The following is a 17,563-nucleotide window of genomic DNA, read 5'->3' as shown; positions in this document are numbered from 1 at the left end:
GGATGTCATAAAGATGGTTTGTTTTCAGTGTACAGTTCAGTGTACTTCTGCTGTACGGTGCTGCGTCAGGTAAAAGCTCATATGCTTTTCTGTTTATATGCGCAGAATACTTTCATGGTAAAGTGACATCTGTTCAAACAATGCCACGTGATAGAGAAAGAGAGATATAGATAGAGAGAGAGAGAGAGAGAGAGAGAGAGAGAGAGGGAGAAAGAGATGGCGATGGAAGAGAAATAATAGATACAATACAATTCGTAAGCTGCCATGTTCGTTTTTTGATTAGAAGATAACGAAGCTAGCCGGTAAGTGGACGACATTTTTAGCGACGCTTGAATCCCCTGAACTACCGAAGTTGTATTTTTTTCTCTTTGTTCGTTTGATTTGTTCCGAAATACGCTCATGTCGTCTGAGTATCCAACACCACGCGTTATTTTACACACAAAAATTTTCAAACGTTCGCAGTGTGAGAATTCATGTAACCCCTGTAGGATACTGATTGTAAGTATCGAATTCTCAAAAAGTGAATCCAGGAGAACAAATTCATTCTTATGAATTCTTTTTGAGAATGCACACGATACATATAATCAGTTTTAATACACATAGATACATTTAATATTACAATCGAATTTTTGATTGAGATAAACATTGTGACGAACCTTTAATCACTCTATTGCAAAGAGAAATCAGTTAAGTTAGCTTTAAACCCTAGTAAAGTTACCTAATCTACTAATTGACACTTTTTGCATGATTTGACAAAATTATTAACTAACAACCATCTCATAACAATATACTAACACACCTAACGCTATGTGGGCACCATTTTGTGTATTCAGTTTTTCTAACCATCCACGAATCTGTTTCTGTCCTTTAGTAGTTATCGATTGACCATATGCTTTGCTCAACCTGGCTCTTTTCCTATTTCGCGAAATACCAACTGTACTAACAATAGCTTCTCTCGTACATGGGAAGGAGGGGGTTTTAAATCAAATTCTAGTTATATTTGTTGAAAACTAATCCATTGCGTTTTGACCGTACTGAAAATACACTGTGCAATCTTGAGGACATGTGCTACGCTTTGCATAAATTTAGGCGTTTTTCACAAGTTGACTGTTAAACCGCTGATAAACGAATGCAACTTTCCCTCAATATTTGATATCAAATTGCAATTCACTTGTGTGAAACTTAACTTAACACGTCCAACTGCAGTGCTAAGATAACATTTTTCTTAGCGCATTAAAATTTAACTTAACGACGCTGGCGCCGTTAATATTTGAATTTTTGTTGTTTATGAAACCGGAGCTTTCGTGTTTTTAATATATTATTTTGTGTTTTTTTTCCGCTTCAAAAGGTTAAACAGCAGCAAATTACCATTTGCCGATAGAACAGCAAATTACCATTAATCGGCAGAATAATAGCCAAACTGATCAGACATAGTGATCCAGTTTTCTAAAGCACTATTGAGCCTTCTATTGAGAAGGTTTTAAACAGGCTTTTTTGTATGAGGGTGTTTACTAGCATAGATGGGATTACCAGTGATCCGGCAAATATGGTACCTTCAAAGTTATCAAAAACGTTTACTTACGTAGGATCAAAAGTCATTATACACAGCAACATAGATAGTGAGATTCATGCAAGGCTGCAAATACAGCCGGACTTCTCTGCTTAAAACACCCACACGAAAGACGAAGTTTAGCGACTGTACATAACGCTCACAGTATCAATACTCACATACACCTTTGAGGCATTGACTGTGTCCAAAACAGATGAAACCCTCTGAACCGCTTGTTAAACTACATGTGTATAGCAGGACAATGGAGGATTACGAACTAAACTGGGCAGATTCTGGAGCGTTGGTCATGCCATAACAATGGCACCGATGCGACACTGCCTGTATTAGTTGATGAAGAAGTTGAGTCTTGAAGTAACTAATAATCCTTATTTTGATTGTAAGTTTTTATTGTCGGTTTTTAGATTCCTGCTTGACTTCGAATGAAGTTGCGAATGTTGGGTCCCATAACCTTCGTGAATACTGTTGGTTTGGCACTGGTACAAGGTACAGGGCCATAGGAAACGATTCCTGTTAATCTTCCTCCACACACAAGGGCACCGCCGCTGTCACCTTTGCAAACATCTATGTTATTCCCGTTAACGCCGCATATTTGACTGTTGCGAAGAAGAGATGTACAAGAAATAATGAAAATGACATATTTGGACGATTGTTCGAAGTATTTTGAAAACCAGCCCACTTACTCAAAAGATATTCTTGAGTTTTGACTTAACGAACAGCTAGAGTCCGTTATGGTGTTCAAGAAAGTGTAGCGTAAATTGTTCGATGGTTGCTGAATGTTATTGTCAAACCAACCCCATCCAACGACAAAGCAAGATGTACCAGCCGCCACTTCGGCGATTTGAAGCGCGATTGGAGCCATGTTGGGTTTTCCGGCGAACGCGTTTGTAGGTACGGTCAGTACAGCTACATCATAGTATGACGTTACTACAGTTGGGGTGTAGTTGGGATGAGCAGCGACTCTAGTCACGCCAACTTGGACTAGAGGGTTATTAAGGTATGACGTACCTCCGACCAAAATCATCTGCAATAGTTAGACGTCAGTGCGAATGGATCTTTTGCTTGGAGTTAGTTGTATGCGTTACCAACTTACCAGTGCAGGATTTATAAGAGTTCTACTGCTATATACGCAATGAGCAGCAGTCAAGGCGTGCGATGTCGTGATGATGCTAGCACCGCAATTGTATATGCGGTTTACCCACATACTTAGTGGATACCTTAAGCCTTCGATGAACGTTGACGGACCATTAATGATACGTCCAGATTGCGATACTTCAACCGATTTAGTTGGTTTTGCATCCTGTGTCAGCACTGCTGTGCTGCAGACGAGCACCGAAATCAGTAGACAAATGATTTGCTTCATCGTTCGCTGTGTACAACTGTGAGGATTGCAGAATCCTACGCGGTATTTAAACCCCAAACATCCATCAACCTTCCAGATGTTGCGGTTGCGAGGGTTGTCATAAGGATGGGTTGTTTGTATTATTAAAAAAACCTCATATACAGTTCAGTGTACTTCTGCTGTACAGTGCTGCTTCGAGTAGGTGTTTTCCTGCTTACATGCGCAGAATACTTCCATGATTTAGTTACACCTGTTCAAACAATGCCACGCGTTATTGTATATCCACAAATTATCAAATGTTTGCAGCGTGAGAATTCAGGTAACTTCTGCCTGGTAACAATCCGAGAGAGAATATATATGAAATCCTCTCGGCTTGTTCTCGTCTTGTTCTAGTCTTGCTGGTACAAATCCGTTCATTCGAGAACAAGCCTACATGAACCGCTGCTTCACTAAAAACCATCCGAAATGAATCGCTGGTCTGAAGTACAAGACGAAATGAACCGCTGAAGTACAAGCCGAAACGAGCTGTACGGGGGTATGTATGTATGCATGTAACAGAAGCGGATCGCGCATCGCTGCTTTCTTTCTTGCTCTTGTTGTCGCTCGAAATCATCCAATTTCGGAACGAGCACATTTTTTCTCAATGAAAAACGTTGATCTTGTTAACAATATCACAGAGATCACATGAAAAAAGCATCATATTGGCGACAAAAACCATCACACAGCGACGTCACACATCCATATCCAATCACTTTCTGAACGCGACTGTCTATTCGCGTGAACAAGCCGACGAAGAGGCAAAGAGGAGACACAAATACAGTAGGCTTCAAACGCTAAGTCCGAGAAGAGGGAGACAGAGGATAAAAAATGAAAGAGAGATCATTATGAAATGAACCTCATTGTCACCAGGGCTATAGGATACTCATTGTATGTATCGTGTTCATTCTCAAAATTAATCCAGGAGAACAAATTCATTTTTTAATTGAATTCATTTTGAGAATGAACACAATACATACAATGAGGTTTAATATAAGTAGGTTTACAATTGAATTTTACATTGAGAGTAACATTGGGACGAGCCTTCAATCACTCTATTGCAAAGAAAAGTCAGTTAAGCTAGCTTTAAACCCTAGTAAAGTTACCTGATCTACTAATTGACTCTTTTTGCATGATTTGACAAAATTATTAACTAACAACCATCTCACAACAATATAATAACACGCCCAACGCTATGTGGGCACCATTTTGTGTATTCAGTTTTTCTAACCATCCACGAATCTGTTTCTGTCCTTTAGTTGTTATTGATGGACCATATGCTTTGCTCAACCTGGCTCTTTTCCTATTTCCGAGCCACGCGAAATACCAACTGTACTAACAATGAGAGTGCACCTTCGCATGCGTGCTTCCCACCTCTAGTTTCAATGCCAATCGAATGTTCCTTAGATTGTTTCTGGGGGGTGTTCTAGGTTTTGAATAGGAAGAATGTTTCACACCATAAGGGCGCACAACAATAATTGTGGCAGTATGCGGCATTTCATTTTGTCGGTTACGTAAATGAACACAAATGAACATATTACTTATGTAACCTGTGAAGCATGTGCTGCATTTTGCATACTGCAAGGCGCATTGGTTAGGCGATGGTAATTGATGCAAATGCTGTCAGATAGTGCATTACAGTGGTCGTTTTCCATGTTTACATTTAGCACTGAGAGCTGTGAAACATTCAACAATTTGTCATGTTGAGTCGCACTTTTTCCACTGTGCTGGAAAGGAACCAATGGCAGAAGAAAGGCAGGGGAGTTTGTTTTGAATGCACTAAAAATTTGGAACATTTCAGCATGAAACTAGCGCCAATCACGGCGAAACTCTTTACAGAATCTGTAGAGAGACAGTGAGATTTCAAAAACTTTGATTACAATATTCCAGGAAAAAAGCTGTTGGTAACAGTGGGGTTTTTTTTTGTTCAGATTTATACACTAATGTCACCAGGAAGACTGTTTTCGGTGGTGACACAAGTGTTGTATTTAGCTGTGCCACATGTTTTGCTTATTTTATTCGTTAACGTACTACAATCTGTGCCAACAGCACGTGAAAGCTGCAACGATCCAGCTTTATCAGCAAATAAATTGTTAGCTTTGGTGTAGCGTGAAAGATGTTTAATATGGCAATGAACAGAATGAAATGAGTGGCGAACAATTGCAATTCCGTATGATCGTAATGGCGTTTTTTTGAAAATGTGTGATTTACTTTAATTATGACGGCTTGCGCCGTCTTATCGTAATGGTGATATTATCATGCTGATTTTTACGAATCGATCGCTACGCCGAAGAAATCAACAATAGCTGGGTTTTGCCATTGAAACAAATCTAAACATTTGTTTTTGCGTTCATCTTTAAACATTTACAATTTTTATTACTAGCTTGGTTTCAACGATTAACATTTGGATGTTTATGCGCCTGTCGAAATTGTTTCAAGGTGTGATTTTATTAATTTTACTTTTATTTATTAATATTATATTATTACGGCTTATCGCCATATTGTCACCACCGCTTGTGGTGACTGTACAAAATGTACAAAATATTAACAAGGCATTTCTTCCCTGTTACTTGCTTTACCCCGGGCATACTCGGTTGTAGCTGAGTTGTAAGAGCGTAGGTGATGTTGATGATGATGTAGACCTGATTTCTGTTGCTCCGGTGCTAGTGCTGTAACTATTCCTTCTCTGGTAGTTGGTTGCATCCGATTTCCGGCTATTGTGGTCTTGTGGCCGTTCTATTGTTGCCCATTATGCTATAGTCTGGACTGCAACAAAACAAAAATATTGTTGAAACAGCACAAACATTTATTTGTCTTCGTACAGTGTCCTTCAGTGCAGTCCAGCAGTGACATTCCAAGCTCGCTCTGGTCAGCGTCCAATCTAAGAGCGATCGACAATCTCTATCCTGCAGCAGCAAGAGCGATTTAACTACTCTCCAGATTGAACCCGCCAAACACTCCCGGACCCAACGCCAATACAGCAAAACTCGTTGTGTCAAAGCTGGACTGGCTAGTAGAACACTGTGCTGTAGAATACGCCTGCCTCTCTTTAACGGTGGTGTTGACACTGTTCCCGAATGGAGCTGCCCCATCATCTGATTGCCCGTGGTACTACGAAAAACTCTGAAGACATGGACAGCACAACAAGTAACAAGAAAGGAATGGTGGAAAACTAGCCAAGATTGGAAGGATTGAGTGTTTCTCAGCTCACACAACAGTTGTCTCCATGTTTTAAGCAATCTGCGATTTCGGGAGAACGAACAATCCGGACAAGCTACGTCTCATTATTGTGCAACTAAAATCGCCCATTTTTGGACGCCCAAATTTGAAGAGCTCCCTGAGCTCTTCTTCAAAGCTCTATGACCTGAGAAACACTGTAATGGGGGTGTAGATCATAGGACAAGACCGTCGTCTCTGACGAATCGGTAGATGAGCCTCATGTGAGTGAGGTCCCTGGTAGCCGATACTTCTCTTATTTCAGTACCTTTGTCAAACACCTTTGTCTGAGCCAGAGTTATACGCTGTAGATGAGCATGCAACGCAAAATGATTCGACATCAGTCGAGACATCATTCGTATGAACGCCCGGTCTACAGAGAGCTCATCGAACCAAGACCGCAGCAAGGACACTTAAGGAGAGATCGAGAAAAGGAAACGCCCGAGTTCATACGCCTTCCACAGGCCAGCGAGATAAGAAAAGTATCTGTGGAAAACGAACGAAATCCTGCGCCGAGATGGGTCGGTTGTAAAAAGTGCCTTCTTTGACGCCTGTTTTGGGCTGTAGGTCTGCCTTCTCATTGCCGGGACTTCCACAATGAGAAGGGACCCAAATAAGCGAAATCTTAAACGCCTTATCGAACATTGAGCCAAGCAGTTCAATGATTTTTATGGTGAGGAAATCCTGACTCTTAACAGCCTTCGAGGATCTCAGCGCTTCAATAGCTGCCTCAATTTGAAAAAAACTTCGGTGGACTCGCCAAAAACACCGATGCCAGTGCCCTCCTCAAAGGATAATCCATCAGTGTAGTACTGGCTTATTTGGTCTAAATGACCATACTTATTCATGAAAATACCCGGAACTAACCTCGGGCGAAGATCATTCGGTATGGTCTTAATTTCCTCGTGCAATGAGGAATCTGTTGTTAAAAGGGAACTGTAGTTCTCAGGAAGGGTAGCACGATTTAAAGCCTTGTGGATGCATTTGTAGGGCAACAAAATCTTCATAAATCTTGAGGATTTTGCTCTTAGAACCTGTCTCTAGCGCTTGAAAATTTTCTATTATCAAGGGCTTTGATACTAAACAACGAACTCGAAGGCGAACAGCATTTCAAAACGCAGTTTGAGCGGCATCACTCCGGTCATCACTTCTAGGGACTTATTCTCGATTTGCTTAAATTCTTTTTTTGGACTCGCATTTGATATTCTACTCGACGTCTAGAAGCTAGTTTTTGCCTGTACTGACCTTAAACGGACAATTTGTGTGAAGAACGATTTTTCACTCCACCGAAAATAGACTATCCAATAAAATTCACATCTCACAGTGCTGCACACAAGGTATTCTAGAGCGGTGGGACTTTTTCGAGTCTTTTAACTTTTTGAACGGTGCTCTACGGTGTTCATCGTCCACAGGCAGGGTTCATTTTGCACATAACTTGCACGCAACGTTCCGGTCTGAGTTTTCTTGTATAACGTGTTAATTTTTCCCTCAAGTAGTAGTTTCGTTAAGTTTTCACTCATACAGGAAAATGTAAGGTGTAACATTTTCATAACAAAAGCTTTTATAGCAATGTTTGCATTCCCGAACATAAGTGAGAGCTTTTTATAACGCATGAAAGCATAAATGATAAGCAGCTTTTATGAGTGTAAGGATGTGTCGGATGCTTTGCGATAGCTGTTGAGAGGCATTGAGCTTACGGTTCCACACAGCTCACATTAGTTGTTGCGTATGTCCGCGCAAAGCATCGTTTCTAGCAGGCCAGGCTGTTGAGTTTCGTTTTTTGTTTTACAGACTGGTTCAAGATTCATTTCACTCCTCAAGAAGCACAAACATCCTCACACGAACTAGTGAACCTAGGCTGCTGGACGTTGAAGGCGTGTCGAGTTTGCGTCTTCGGTACGGAACATGGCCGATAATCCAGGCTGTGCAAGAATTTGAATGTTTAGTTTGTGTGCTCGCTGTGTAGGAGATTTGTAGTAAGGTTGCAGAATATCAGGATTTAGACTGAAAATTTACTAAGGATTGTATTTTTTGTAATGATAAAGTGATCTTTAATTCATATATTCCAAAAGAGTTTAGTGTACTTTGAAGCAGACGTTAGGACCAGACAACAAATCTGGATATTTGTAGGTTTACCATTCCGGTAAAAGAAGAAATCAAGGTTCAGGCTCAATACCTCTAATACAAAAAAAAATCCTCACCACAGAAGCTCTGGAATTCCCTTCCGTCCAAGCGAATCATCAGGACCGGCATGGTAACATCTGTTTTAATGTTTGAATATTAAAATAAACACTTTTGGGACTCTCTCGGTTAGACATCGCCAGTCTTCTCGCCCATCCCGGGGACCGTTTCCGGCAAAACAAAAGGAACCCTTCAAAAATGATGACATCCAGCAGTGCAGAATGTGTGGCCCTTCGAATTTCGGCTCGCTCAGCCAAAACATTCCGCCAACAATTTCGGACGCACCACCGTCACACAGCCACCTGCACAGGAGGCAACCGAACCGAGACTGAGCGATGCGTGTTTGTGAGCGTGCGGAAAGAAAATCTGATAACGTGAAATATTGAGGTTAGGGTTACTCTTTCTCCATTTTTTTTTGGCTTGGTTGGTTTTGTTGGTTGCTTTCTTCATCTTTGATGAGTAAAAAGACCACGGTTTTTTTGGGGATTTTGAGCCGTCCGCCCACATTCCTAAATGAAAACATTCACCCGGGAAAACTCCATATCGTAAGTCGTCGCACTTACGAACCCGATCGCTCCCGAAAATTCCTTTCTCGGCGGCTTTGGGCGTATTGGCAGATGAAGTGGTGATTTTCATTCGATGGTCATTTATATGAACCCTTTCCGTCGGTCCCTTTATGGTAATCACGCACCGTAGTGGATTGCACAAGTATGTGTGTGTGTTTGTGTGTGTGTGCGCCGCACAGGGAAAAATTATTCATTTTCCCAAAAACACCCCTTTTTATCCAGAGGGTTTTGTAGGGCACACAACACGAGTTTCGGGTTATCCCATTAACGCACGGATTTTGTGTGACCATGTACCACCGTGCGTACCCCATTTTATCATAAAGTCCTGACCTTCCGACATCCAGCCGAAGGCCAAACCCGTTGTACCGTTCTTAGGCGAAATCTCGAACACACAAAAGTCATTCGGTGCGCTATAATTAAGCTTTAAACCGCTTTTCCGACTTGAATCAGCCGGGTCAAAGTTAGTCCGGTTTAGTAAAGTTTTCGTGGCGACAGCTCAAGACTAGTTAAAGTGGAAGGATCACTCGATGGTGACAAAAAATCAATGAGTCTTAGTTTACGCTAATCTAGACAGTACGAACTGTCAAAACACAGGAGAAACGATAGTGCTTTGGAATCGTGCTCTCATAGTGTAGGTGACAAAGATGAGCAAAGATAGTTTATCGTGGTATGCAAATACTGTTGCACGCGTCTGTCGCCATGCTCCTTTGAGCTGGTGTAGTTATTGTGTTGTGGAAGTCATAAAATTTTATTGCCCAATCTCTAGTTTCACGGCGGGTAGACGTCAGACATTTCCACTCCAACAAATCGATCGATTATTGTTGGACTCGCTGGTTGTGGTGTGGATTTTATGTGCTTTTATAGAGTTCCAGCACATCATCATGTCGGGTCGTAAACATGGCGGACGCAACCACGTGCTTTGCCGCTTTTAAGTCGTCATGCACATTGCTGCATTATCACTCAATCGACCATAAAACTGTGCATCGAATTGGTGTGCGATTCGCATTGGTTTTGAAAATTGTGGAACAGCAAAATGATCACCATCTTCCCACTCCGTTTGAAGCAATCAAATAACGGCAGTCAAATTACTTTTTGCTACAAAACTGAATAGCTAGTAGCAGATAGTGGTTGCTGTTGGGAATGTGCGAAAGAACATGTCAGATGTTCGCAGTACAGCATAGGCAGCACGTATCCCACGTAACAGCCATCGCTCAGAAATTGGCCATCTTAGAAGGAATGTGGAAGTAGCAGGGCCCGTCTTTTAGCTTTGAATAATCCACTCCATCCTTACCGGAGCCTTACCGGAACGGAGCACGCCAGACCGGTTACCGGCGTGCGGGTGTGAGTTAGCACGTGCCTAAGAAATGGTCAGAAACAATGGACACACACACTCACACTCACACACACTTGGCTGTCAAGGAGCACTTCTGGAAGATGGCCCAACCCCGGAACAAAAGGGATCCCCCTGGACAGTGCCAGAATTTCCAATCAACAGACCATTCTTTTTCGACTTCACTTCATCCTGGCCCGTATTGTCCCTCGCAGATATCTTAATCATTTGTCCCTTTTTTGATGCCGCCCCTCCCTTCGATGGCTTTCTCCAGCATCGTCTTACCAAGCTGCTTGCTGGATCCTGTCGGCAAACCTTCACCTTCAGCTCGTTTTACCGTGCTCCCTTATCAGACGGTCGTGACGCATATCATCCGGGTTTTGGCGCATAAGGCTGCCTGGGGATATCTCCCGTTTTCCCGATAGCTAACCTTTTCACACGCGTCCCTTTCCCATTTGTGCAAGGGTTTGCTTCGGTAACGGTCAGCGAGTAGCGCACGGTGAAGAGTCAGGGGTTCCGGAGATCAGTCAAAACATGCATACACGACCGTTGTTGGAGTAATTCTAGAAGGTATCATGGGTATGGGTGCGTATAAAATAAAGTAAGAGCAAGAAGGAGAGAAAGGTAGAGGCTCAGGAAGAGCGGTGTACAATCGAATTAATGAATAATTTAATTCCCTAGTATTCCCTTTACCTACCATTGTTTACGTATGAAAATGGTTGCTGACAAAACATTAGCTTCTGTCGACATTGACGACCTTTCCGTTCAGATGGTCTGAGTCCTGCAGGACACCAGTCCACAGGAGACTGGGCTCCCGTAAAAGTCACACACAAGACACATCAAAAAGTCCTTCCCAAAGTCCTCTGTTTATGGGGACGAACGGGTGCAAAAGCAACCGGTCTTCGATACTTAGCGTAAGACTATGACGATGACCTTACGGCGTCAACCATCACCATGCATGCCCACCGTGGGTGGCAATGCTTCCGGGAGGGCTGACGATTTACATTTACGATTCGGTTAGGTTAACTACCTGCCGAGGACTCACTGCACAGTGTGCAAAAATTAGACTCCTCTCCCGTATACTTTGCTGGAATTATTTTGAATGCATATTTATGAAAGCATCATGAGAGGGCCTGATATTGTTTGGGAGATTAAGCAAGGGGGGGGGGGGGGGGTATGGTACATTGCAATCGTTACGAAGGATGATTTGGAATGCTAATTGTGGAAGACACGCTGAGCATTATGTTGGTAAGCAATTTCTGCACTTCTTAAGCACAAATGGTGGAAATAGAGATTGAGCGCTTTCAGCAATGTTTGAGAGGCTGTAAACAGTTGCTTAAGGTACTATGTTGCTGGAAAACTCAATACTACAAGTAAATCTGCATGACTGAGCCTTCAAATCTCAGCAACACTGACATTGTGCGTTAAGTTGTTTCTGTTGCTTAAGACAATATAATTTTGGACACTCGGTGCTGTAAGTGGTTCTGGACATCAATGCTTTCCTGAAGGGTAGTTCTAGAGTTCTTAGAAGATGAACGCAATTCTTCTTCTTGGCTTAACGAGTTACTAGATCACGCCGGTCATCTAATGTCCGGCGATGTAGTTTGATAGTCAGTCCTCACTACGAGGGAATGGTCCGGTTGGGGTTTTAGCTCCAGTCATGCTGCATGAAGGCTGACGCCGTTGTCTACCAGGCCGTCGCGATAAACACTATTCAGAATTGCGAATCTAATAACCTCAATAGAGCAGTCGTTCACGTAAGAATCGAAACAAACTAGATTGGATATTGCCAGAACCTGCACTGTTTCTAGGAAAGAATTAATTTTATTTGAAATTGATTCTTCTGAAGAAATGATGAGAATATTCTAAATATTTTTAGGTGATAGCTTTACTCGTAGCATTGAAATAGCTGTCATTTTTGACAGCTGGATTTATTTTCAATATAATAAAAACATACTTCAATTTATTTATGAACGATCGATAACTGCAGTAAGATAAATAGAGCAGGAACAAAAAAAAGGCAAACCAAAAACCTCCATCTCAATCCGTCCAATTATCGCTTTCGCCGTTCAAATCCCCTTGAACTACCGCCTAACCGTTCCCATCACGGGGCACACGAGATAGAGCGCACTCCCGCCTTCCGCGAGCTGGAAAATCGCTTGATTGATTGTAATCAATTTGCTAAAGTCTCATTTTTCATTACAAGTCGCGCCGCGTACTCACCGTATTGGTTCGCATTTGAATTACACCCGTTTGTGCCCCGTTTGCGGGATGAGCCCCCGCCGCCTGAAGTTATCGCTGAAGTTAAGGACTTATGCAAAATAATTGCACAATCGCTCACTCGTCGTTCGTTCGCGCGTGGGGAATCGCTTTCACCTGCAATTCGATTTATGGATGTGTGTGTGTGTGTGTGTGTGTGTGTGTGTGTGTGTGCCAATTTATTTTTCTTTTCATCCTTCATCAGCCCGCCCGAAAATCATCGCTTGGCACGTCCGATATTCCCACCGGATGTGGATAAAATCAGTGTGCCGCGATTCTTCCAGCTACTCCAACTTTAGCTCAAGGTTTTTTTTTTGTCGGGGAACATATTGGAACATTGAATTATCTCGCCCTTTTGTGCGCCTTCTGACGCACTGTCGCCGTATCTCCCCTTCGGTAATTTGTGTGTGTGCGAATTTCGCGTGTTTTTTTGTTGTTGTTGCTTCTGTGCATTTGTTTGCAGATTCTACCATGGTGGGAAACGTTCGGTTGGTTTGTTTGAGAAGTGATGCCAACAGCGAGCGCGAAGATGTCTAAATTCGTGTAAGCAAAACAGTGTGCTAGCGAAGGGTGGATCCAGCAAGCAGGGGCGTGAGATGAAATTAGAAACCGCGTAGGAAAAATAAACACACAAAAAAAAAAAAACAATACCCGCCGGGTTACGCAAATATCGCGATCGCGATGAAGCGACACTGACAAATAGATAAACATTTTTCTAGCGCGGTGCTCGGACTGTTAAAGTTTTGTTTTTTTTTGCGGATTTTGTAGACCTTCTTTGAGCAAAACCACGACCGAATGAAAAGGTTATTTTCCAAACAGATCAACGGTGATTGTTTGTTTTGTGAGAGATTTTGTTTTGGTTGTTGTTCTGCTCGCTTTTGTTTACCAACACCTTAAACGGGGAAGCTTAAAAAAGCAAAAAACCATTCGATTGCCATATTAATCGGCAGGACAGGGTTTCATTTATCTGGTTAAAATAGGGGAGACAAATAAAAAAAAAGCTTCCTTTTGACATGCGACCCAAAACAATTCATCAAACTGGGTGGGAAAATAAGTCTCCGAAAGAGCAGGAGGGAAGAATAACGTTACGGTACGCCACCACGTGTAACTGATCGGTAAAAATCTGCACAGAATTAGCATAGAGCGCTTGATTTTAGACCATTCTCCCATTTTCCTATCCGACTGTCAAACGCAGCGTTGACAGTTCGTGTGACACACATTTCCGTACCGCGCGTTAGTGGCTGCGTAGAGGTGTAGAGAGCGAGAAGGGGAGTGACAAATTAAATTAGGCTACGCTTATCAAATCATTCGATAATTTGCATATCGGGGTGCGCGCTGTGTGTTTTGTGGCTCATATGGTACCACAATTTTATTACGTCCGCTAGCTGTAATCGCGCTTCTTTTTCGTGACGCTGGAGGAGTGTTTTTTTTAAAACCCTGGAATCAATACCGGATGACGAAACATCTGCTTAAAGTGAGCTTGTTGTAGGGACCTTGTACGAGACCCATTAGACGAGGACCCTAGGAGGATTGTCTTAGTGTAGATGTTCTTTTTATCAACCACGGACGGCTTATCTTATTGTCAACCGAAGTCGGTCTTCATACGGCGAGAATGGACATCAAATTCTCGACCAAACTGTCTTTTCGTGCCCAGGACTGACAATCCTGGTACGGGTAAAACAAAGTCTAGGAACGTCAGAAATTGCAAGCCTAGACCGAGCTACAAGCTCGAGACGCTAAAGAAGTAGAAGAAGAAGTTGTCCGCGGTCCGATCCTCAAAAGATAGGACCCTTGTACGGTACTTAGACGAGAATACAAGTAGTTTAGTGCTTTGGACGCATTAAAAGGACGCTGTCCTTTTCTGAGCTCTGTATCTTGAAGCTGTTGAATACTTACACTGTTATTCACCTAAACCAATTGTCGACAGAGAATGATGCCTTTTGGCCTCAGCTAACGACAGAGTACTATATTTGGGACATTCTTTTGGACCCTTCATTCATATGGTCTCCATATGGTCTACCCTATGTAGAGGACGATGCAATGGAAGCAGCGACAGCAGCGTCGCTCCTCACACGGTTGGACAGGAGCTCCAATCACAAAAGGGCCGTCCGTAGTACGGACTCTCTATCTAACTACGTGGTATAAAAAAATTTAGCAAGTCATTAGACAACCCGCATGGCCTCTAAGGTCATCAAGACAAGAATAAGAATACGTAAGCTTTTCGTGCGAGTCCTCTTGGATGAGATTTATTTGAAGAAATCTATTCTATCTATAACCCTTCGACGAGTCTTCTCAGATGGCAAGGCACCTTGAACGTCGAGACTCTTAGTACTATGAGCCGTATAGCTTCTAGGGACGCCTATTAAAAAACTGGCCAACATAAGTTGATCAGATCAGTAAGATTTTATGGAAAAAAGAGCTAAGTTTTGTTTACGATGTGATTAATCCTTATTTCTGAAACCCTCTTTTGTTCATCCTGCCCGTATGTGCTAATCTTTTTCGATAGAAAGTAAGTAGTCGGGTAGCTGTTTGAGTGAGAGTAGACCACATATTTCTTTCTGTTTAAGTAATGTACTCCAATAAGCCGTAGTTACGTTCGGGGTTTAAACCGACGCTGCAAACAGTTAATCGGTGTTAATCTGTTAAGCTGGACTAGCTTTTGGTGACTTGTTGTAGCTGATATTAAATACGCATCGAACGACTGATTTAAAGCTCTTGGAAATCCTTATCTAAATTTAAGAAATGATAGGAATGGAATAGGATGATGTTTTCGTACGTCGTTTTGGAATTACTGGACTAGCTTTAGATAGCTTCTTACATACAATATATTTAAACTCAACTCAATAGAAAAAGTAAGCAATAAAATATTGAAAAATGTCATCAATGACGCCATACTTCACCGAGTTGTCCAGCGCAGGTATTGATGGGAAAAAAGTACTGCTCATAATTATCACCTTCACACAACGGCATGCATTCGAACCGTTCCACTTACGACGTTCATTATTAAATTGTGTTGATTAAAGCGGAGTAACGAGAGCGATTACCAGCGTGTCTATTTTTTAACATTAAATAAATAATGCTGTTCCTTGCACGGGGCAGCACTAAACGCCTCATACTTCGACGGATCCTCAACCATCGCCGTCAGCCATCAAACGTTTCCTGTGGACTTCATTCATCACACCGTAAAATGGTTGTTTGACACAAAAAAAAAAGTACATATCATTAAAGGATCGCGTAGTGCCCCTTTAAGAATGTAGGCTAAATGGAAGAAGAAAAAGCAGAAGGGTAGAACAAACAATACGTTCACTATACCGAAATGATGTTGCGTTCGTGGTGTGGTAGAAGTTGTTTATGGATTTAACGAGTCTTTTTCGTTCTCGTCAGGGCTTGTGCTGACTACAGGTAAGCGTGGACCTGCAGGGTGGTAGGGGGGGGGGGGGGAAATTGGAACTAATTTTGCGGTTTTCGTCATACTTCTTCTTAGCCTGACATTTGAATAAATAATTAATAAGGTTTAAAAGATGAGGGTAGCACGAAGAAGAATTAAAAAAAAAAAACGAACGGGACAAGAATTTATATTTAAATGAGCTTCTTTAACGAGTAGTTTTATGTCGCGTTGGAATGTTTTAAATTTTGTATAAAAATAGTAACTGTCAAATGTGTGTTACTAAACATGTTTTAAGTGTCATTGAAAAGAAAACGCAGAAAAGTTGACATTTTTGACAGCTGTGTCAACCAACCGAAAGCGATTAGTAGATGATCCACTAAAGGTAGGATGATCAACAAAAGGAAGGAACGAACGAGCAAGGCTTCGCCGTCGGGGCTTTTGTTCGGTGATGCGTGTTTGTGTTTATTCTTGGCATTTTTTAAACCAAGCAAATACAATCATAAAACAACCTCACACTCAAACACAGACCTTAATCTCACCTGTGCAAAAGATGGCTAATGATGGGTTTTGTTCGCGTTCCTTCGTTGTTAGTTGTATTGTTCGACGCGCGCGCGCGAGTGTGTGGTTGTTCGTTTTTTTGTTGTTGTGTTCATAATAACCATTTTACAAAATTTTTCATTTTTATGTTTTGATGCCACGTGGGTTGGATTGTTGATGGGTGCGTCTTCTCCTTTTCTCTCTCCCTTTCTGTTTGCTTCCCTTTCCAATTCCATTGTTTGGTTTGCCGTGGTGCTGTGCCAGTGGAAGATGAAAGAATGTCGATAATGGCGGTGGTAATGTTGTTTGATGTTTTTGCAAATAATAAATGCGCACATTTTTCCGCTACATAGAAATTCATCAGTCTGATGGCGTGTGTTCTTTTTTTTTGTTTTTGTTCTGTGTTTGCGCGTCTGCATTGAAGGTAACAGGTACTAAGTACGTCTTTTCGCTTGTGATGTTTAGTAAAATGTATGTTTTATCGGTATGTGTGTTTTAGTTCACCTGTCAAAGCAGTGGACTTGTTGATGGTAAGTCGACCGGATTTAACGCTTCATTTACTACTTGATGAGCTGTGAGTAACAATTAAACATTCAACTTAGCTTTAGTGTACTGCAAACTGCAGATTGCTTCTCTGACAGTTCGTACACTTATGGGAGAAATGTCGAAAATTATATCAAATAATTTAATTTACGAACTAATGATGCAATCATCAAAATAGCACCTGTCCAAATGAAGAGGTTATTTTTTTTCCTACCCACACTCCGCCACACGCATTGTTTTGGAATCAATTTTCCACTGGCACACGCACAACGCACACTCCCACGCATACGATCAATATTATTCATACGGCGGGAGTTATCATAAATTTGCATCAAAATCATTTTATTACGCACTTTACCACCATTAACATACTAAATCAATTGCCGTACGGTAGCTCCTACGGTTTCACACCCATAAAGCTAACAGTAGACAGTGTTTGTGTGTGCACGCACCCTACATATGACCGTGGCAGACGATTTCGCATGTCATCCCTTCCTGCAGCGGTTGCGTTTTGATATGGTTACTCACAAGCCCACCGTGAGTAGGTGTTTTGTTTACGACCGTAATTTGATTTTATTTATACCACGGCTTTTGTGTG

The 17,563-nt window shown here is 41.9% G+C and overlaps 3 protein-coding genes across 3 annotated transcripts in view; 1 reads left to right on the top strand and 2 right to left on the bottom strand.

Annotated features, from left to right (window-relative positions):
- Positions 1–17,563, top strand: part of LOC126562225 (serine-rich adhesin for platelets) — a 233,243-nt gene that overhangs the window by 37,326 nt on the left and 178,354 nt on the right. The window lies entirely within an intron of this gene.
- Positions 1–17,563, bottom strand: part of LOC126556789 (alpha-1B adrenergic receptor-like) — a 462,834-nt gene that overhangs the window by 443,751 nt on the left and 1,520 nt on the right. The gene's annotated exons all lie outside the window — the stretch shown is intronic.
- LOC126559892 (trypsin beta-like) lies at positions 1,968–2,930 on the bottom strand. The gene is made up of 3 exons (XM_050216064.1): positions 2,661–2,930; positions 2,251–2,591; positions 1,968–2,163 (listed from the first exon to the last, which is right to left on the bottom strand). Exons 1-3 carry the CDS (start codon positions 2,928–2,930, stop codon positions 1,968–1,970), a joined length of 807 nt encoding a protein of 268 aa, XP_050072021.1.

Source organism: Anopheles maculipalpis, chromosome X, assembly GCF_943734695.1.
Source record: "Anopheles maculipalpis chromosome X, idAnoMacuDA_375_x, whole genome shotgun sequence".
Taxonomy (NCBI): Eukaryota; Metazoa; Arthropoda; class Insecta; order Diptera; family Culicidae; genus Anopheles; species Anopheles maculipalpis.
This window is presented reverse-complemented; position numbering and strand designations above follow the sequence as displayed.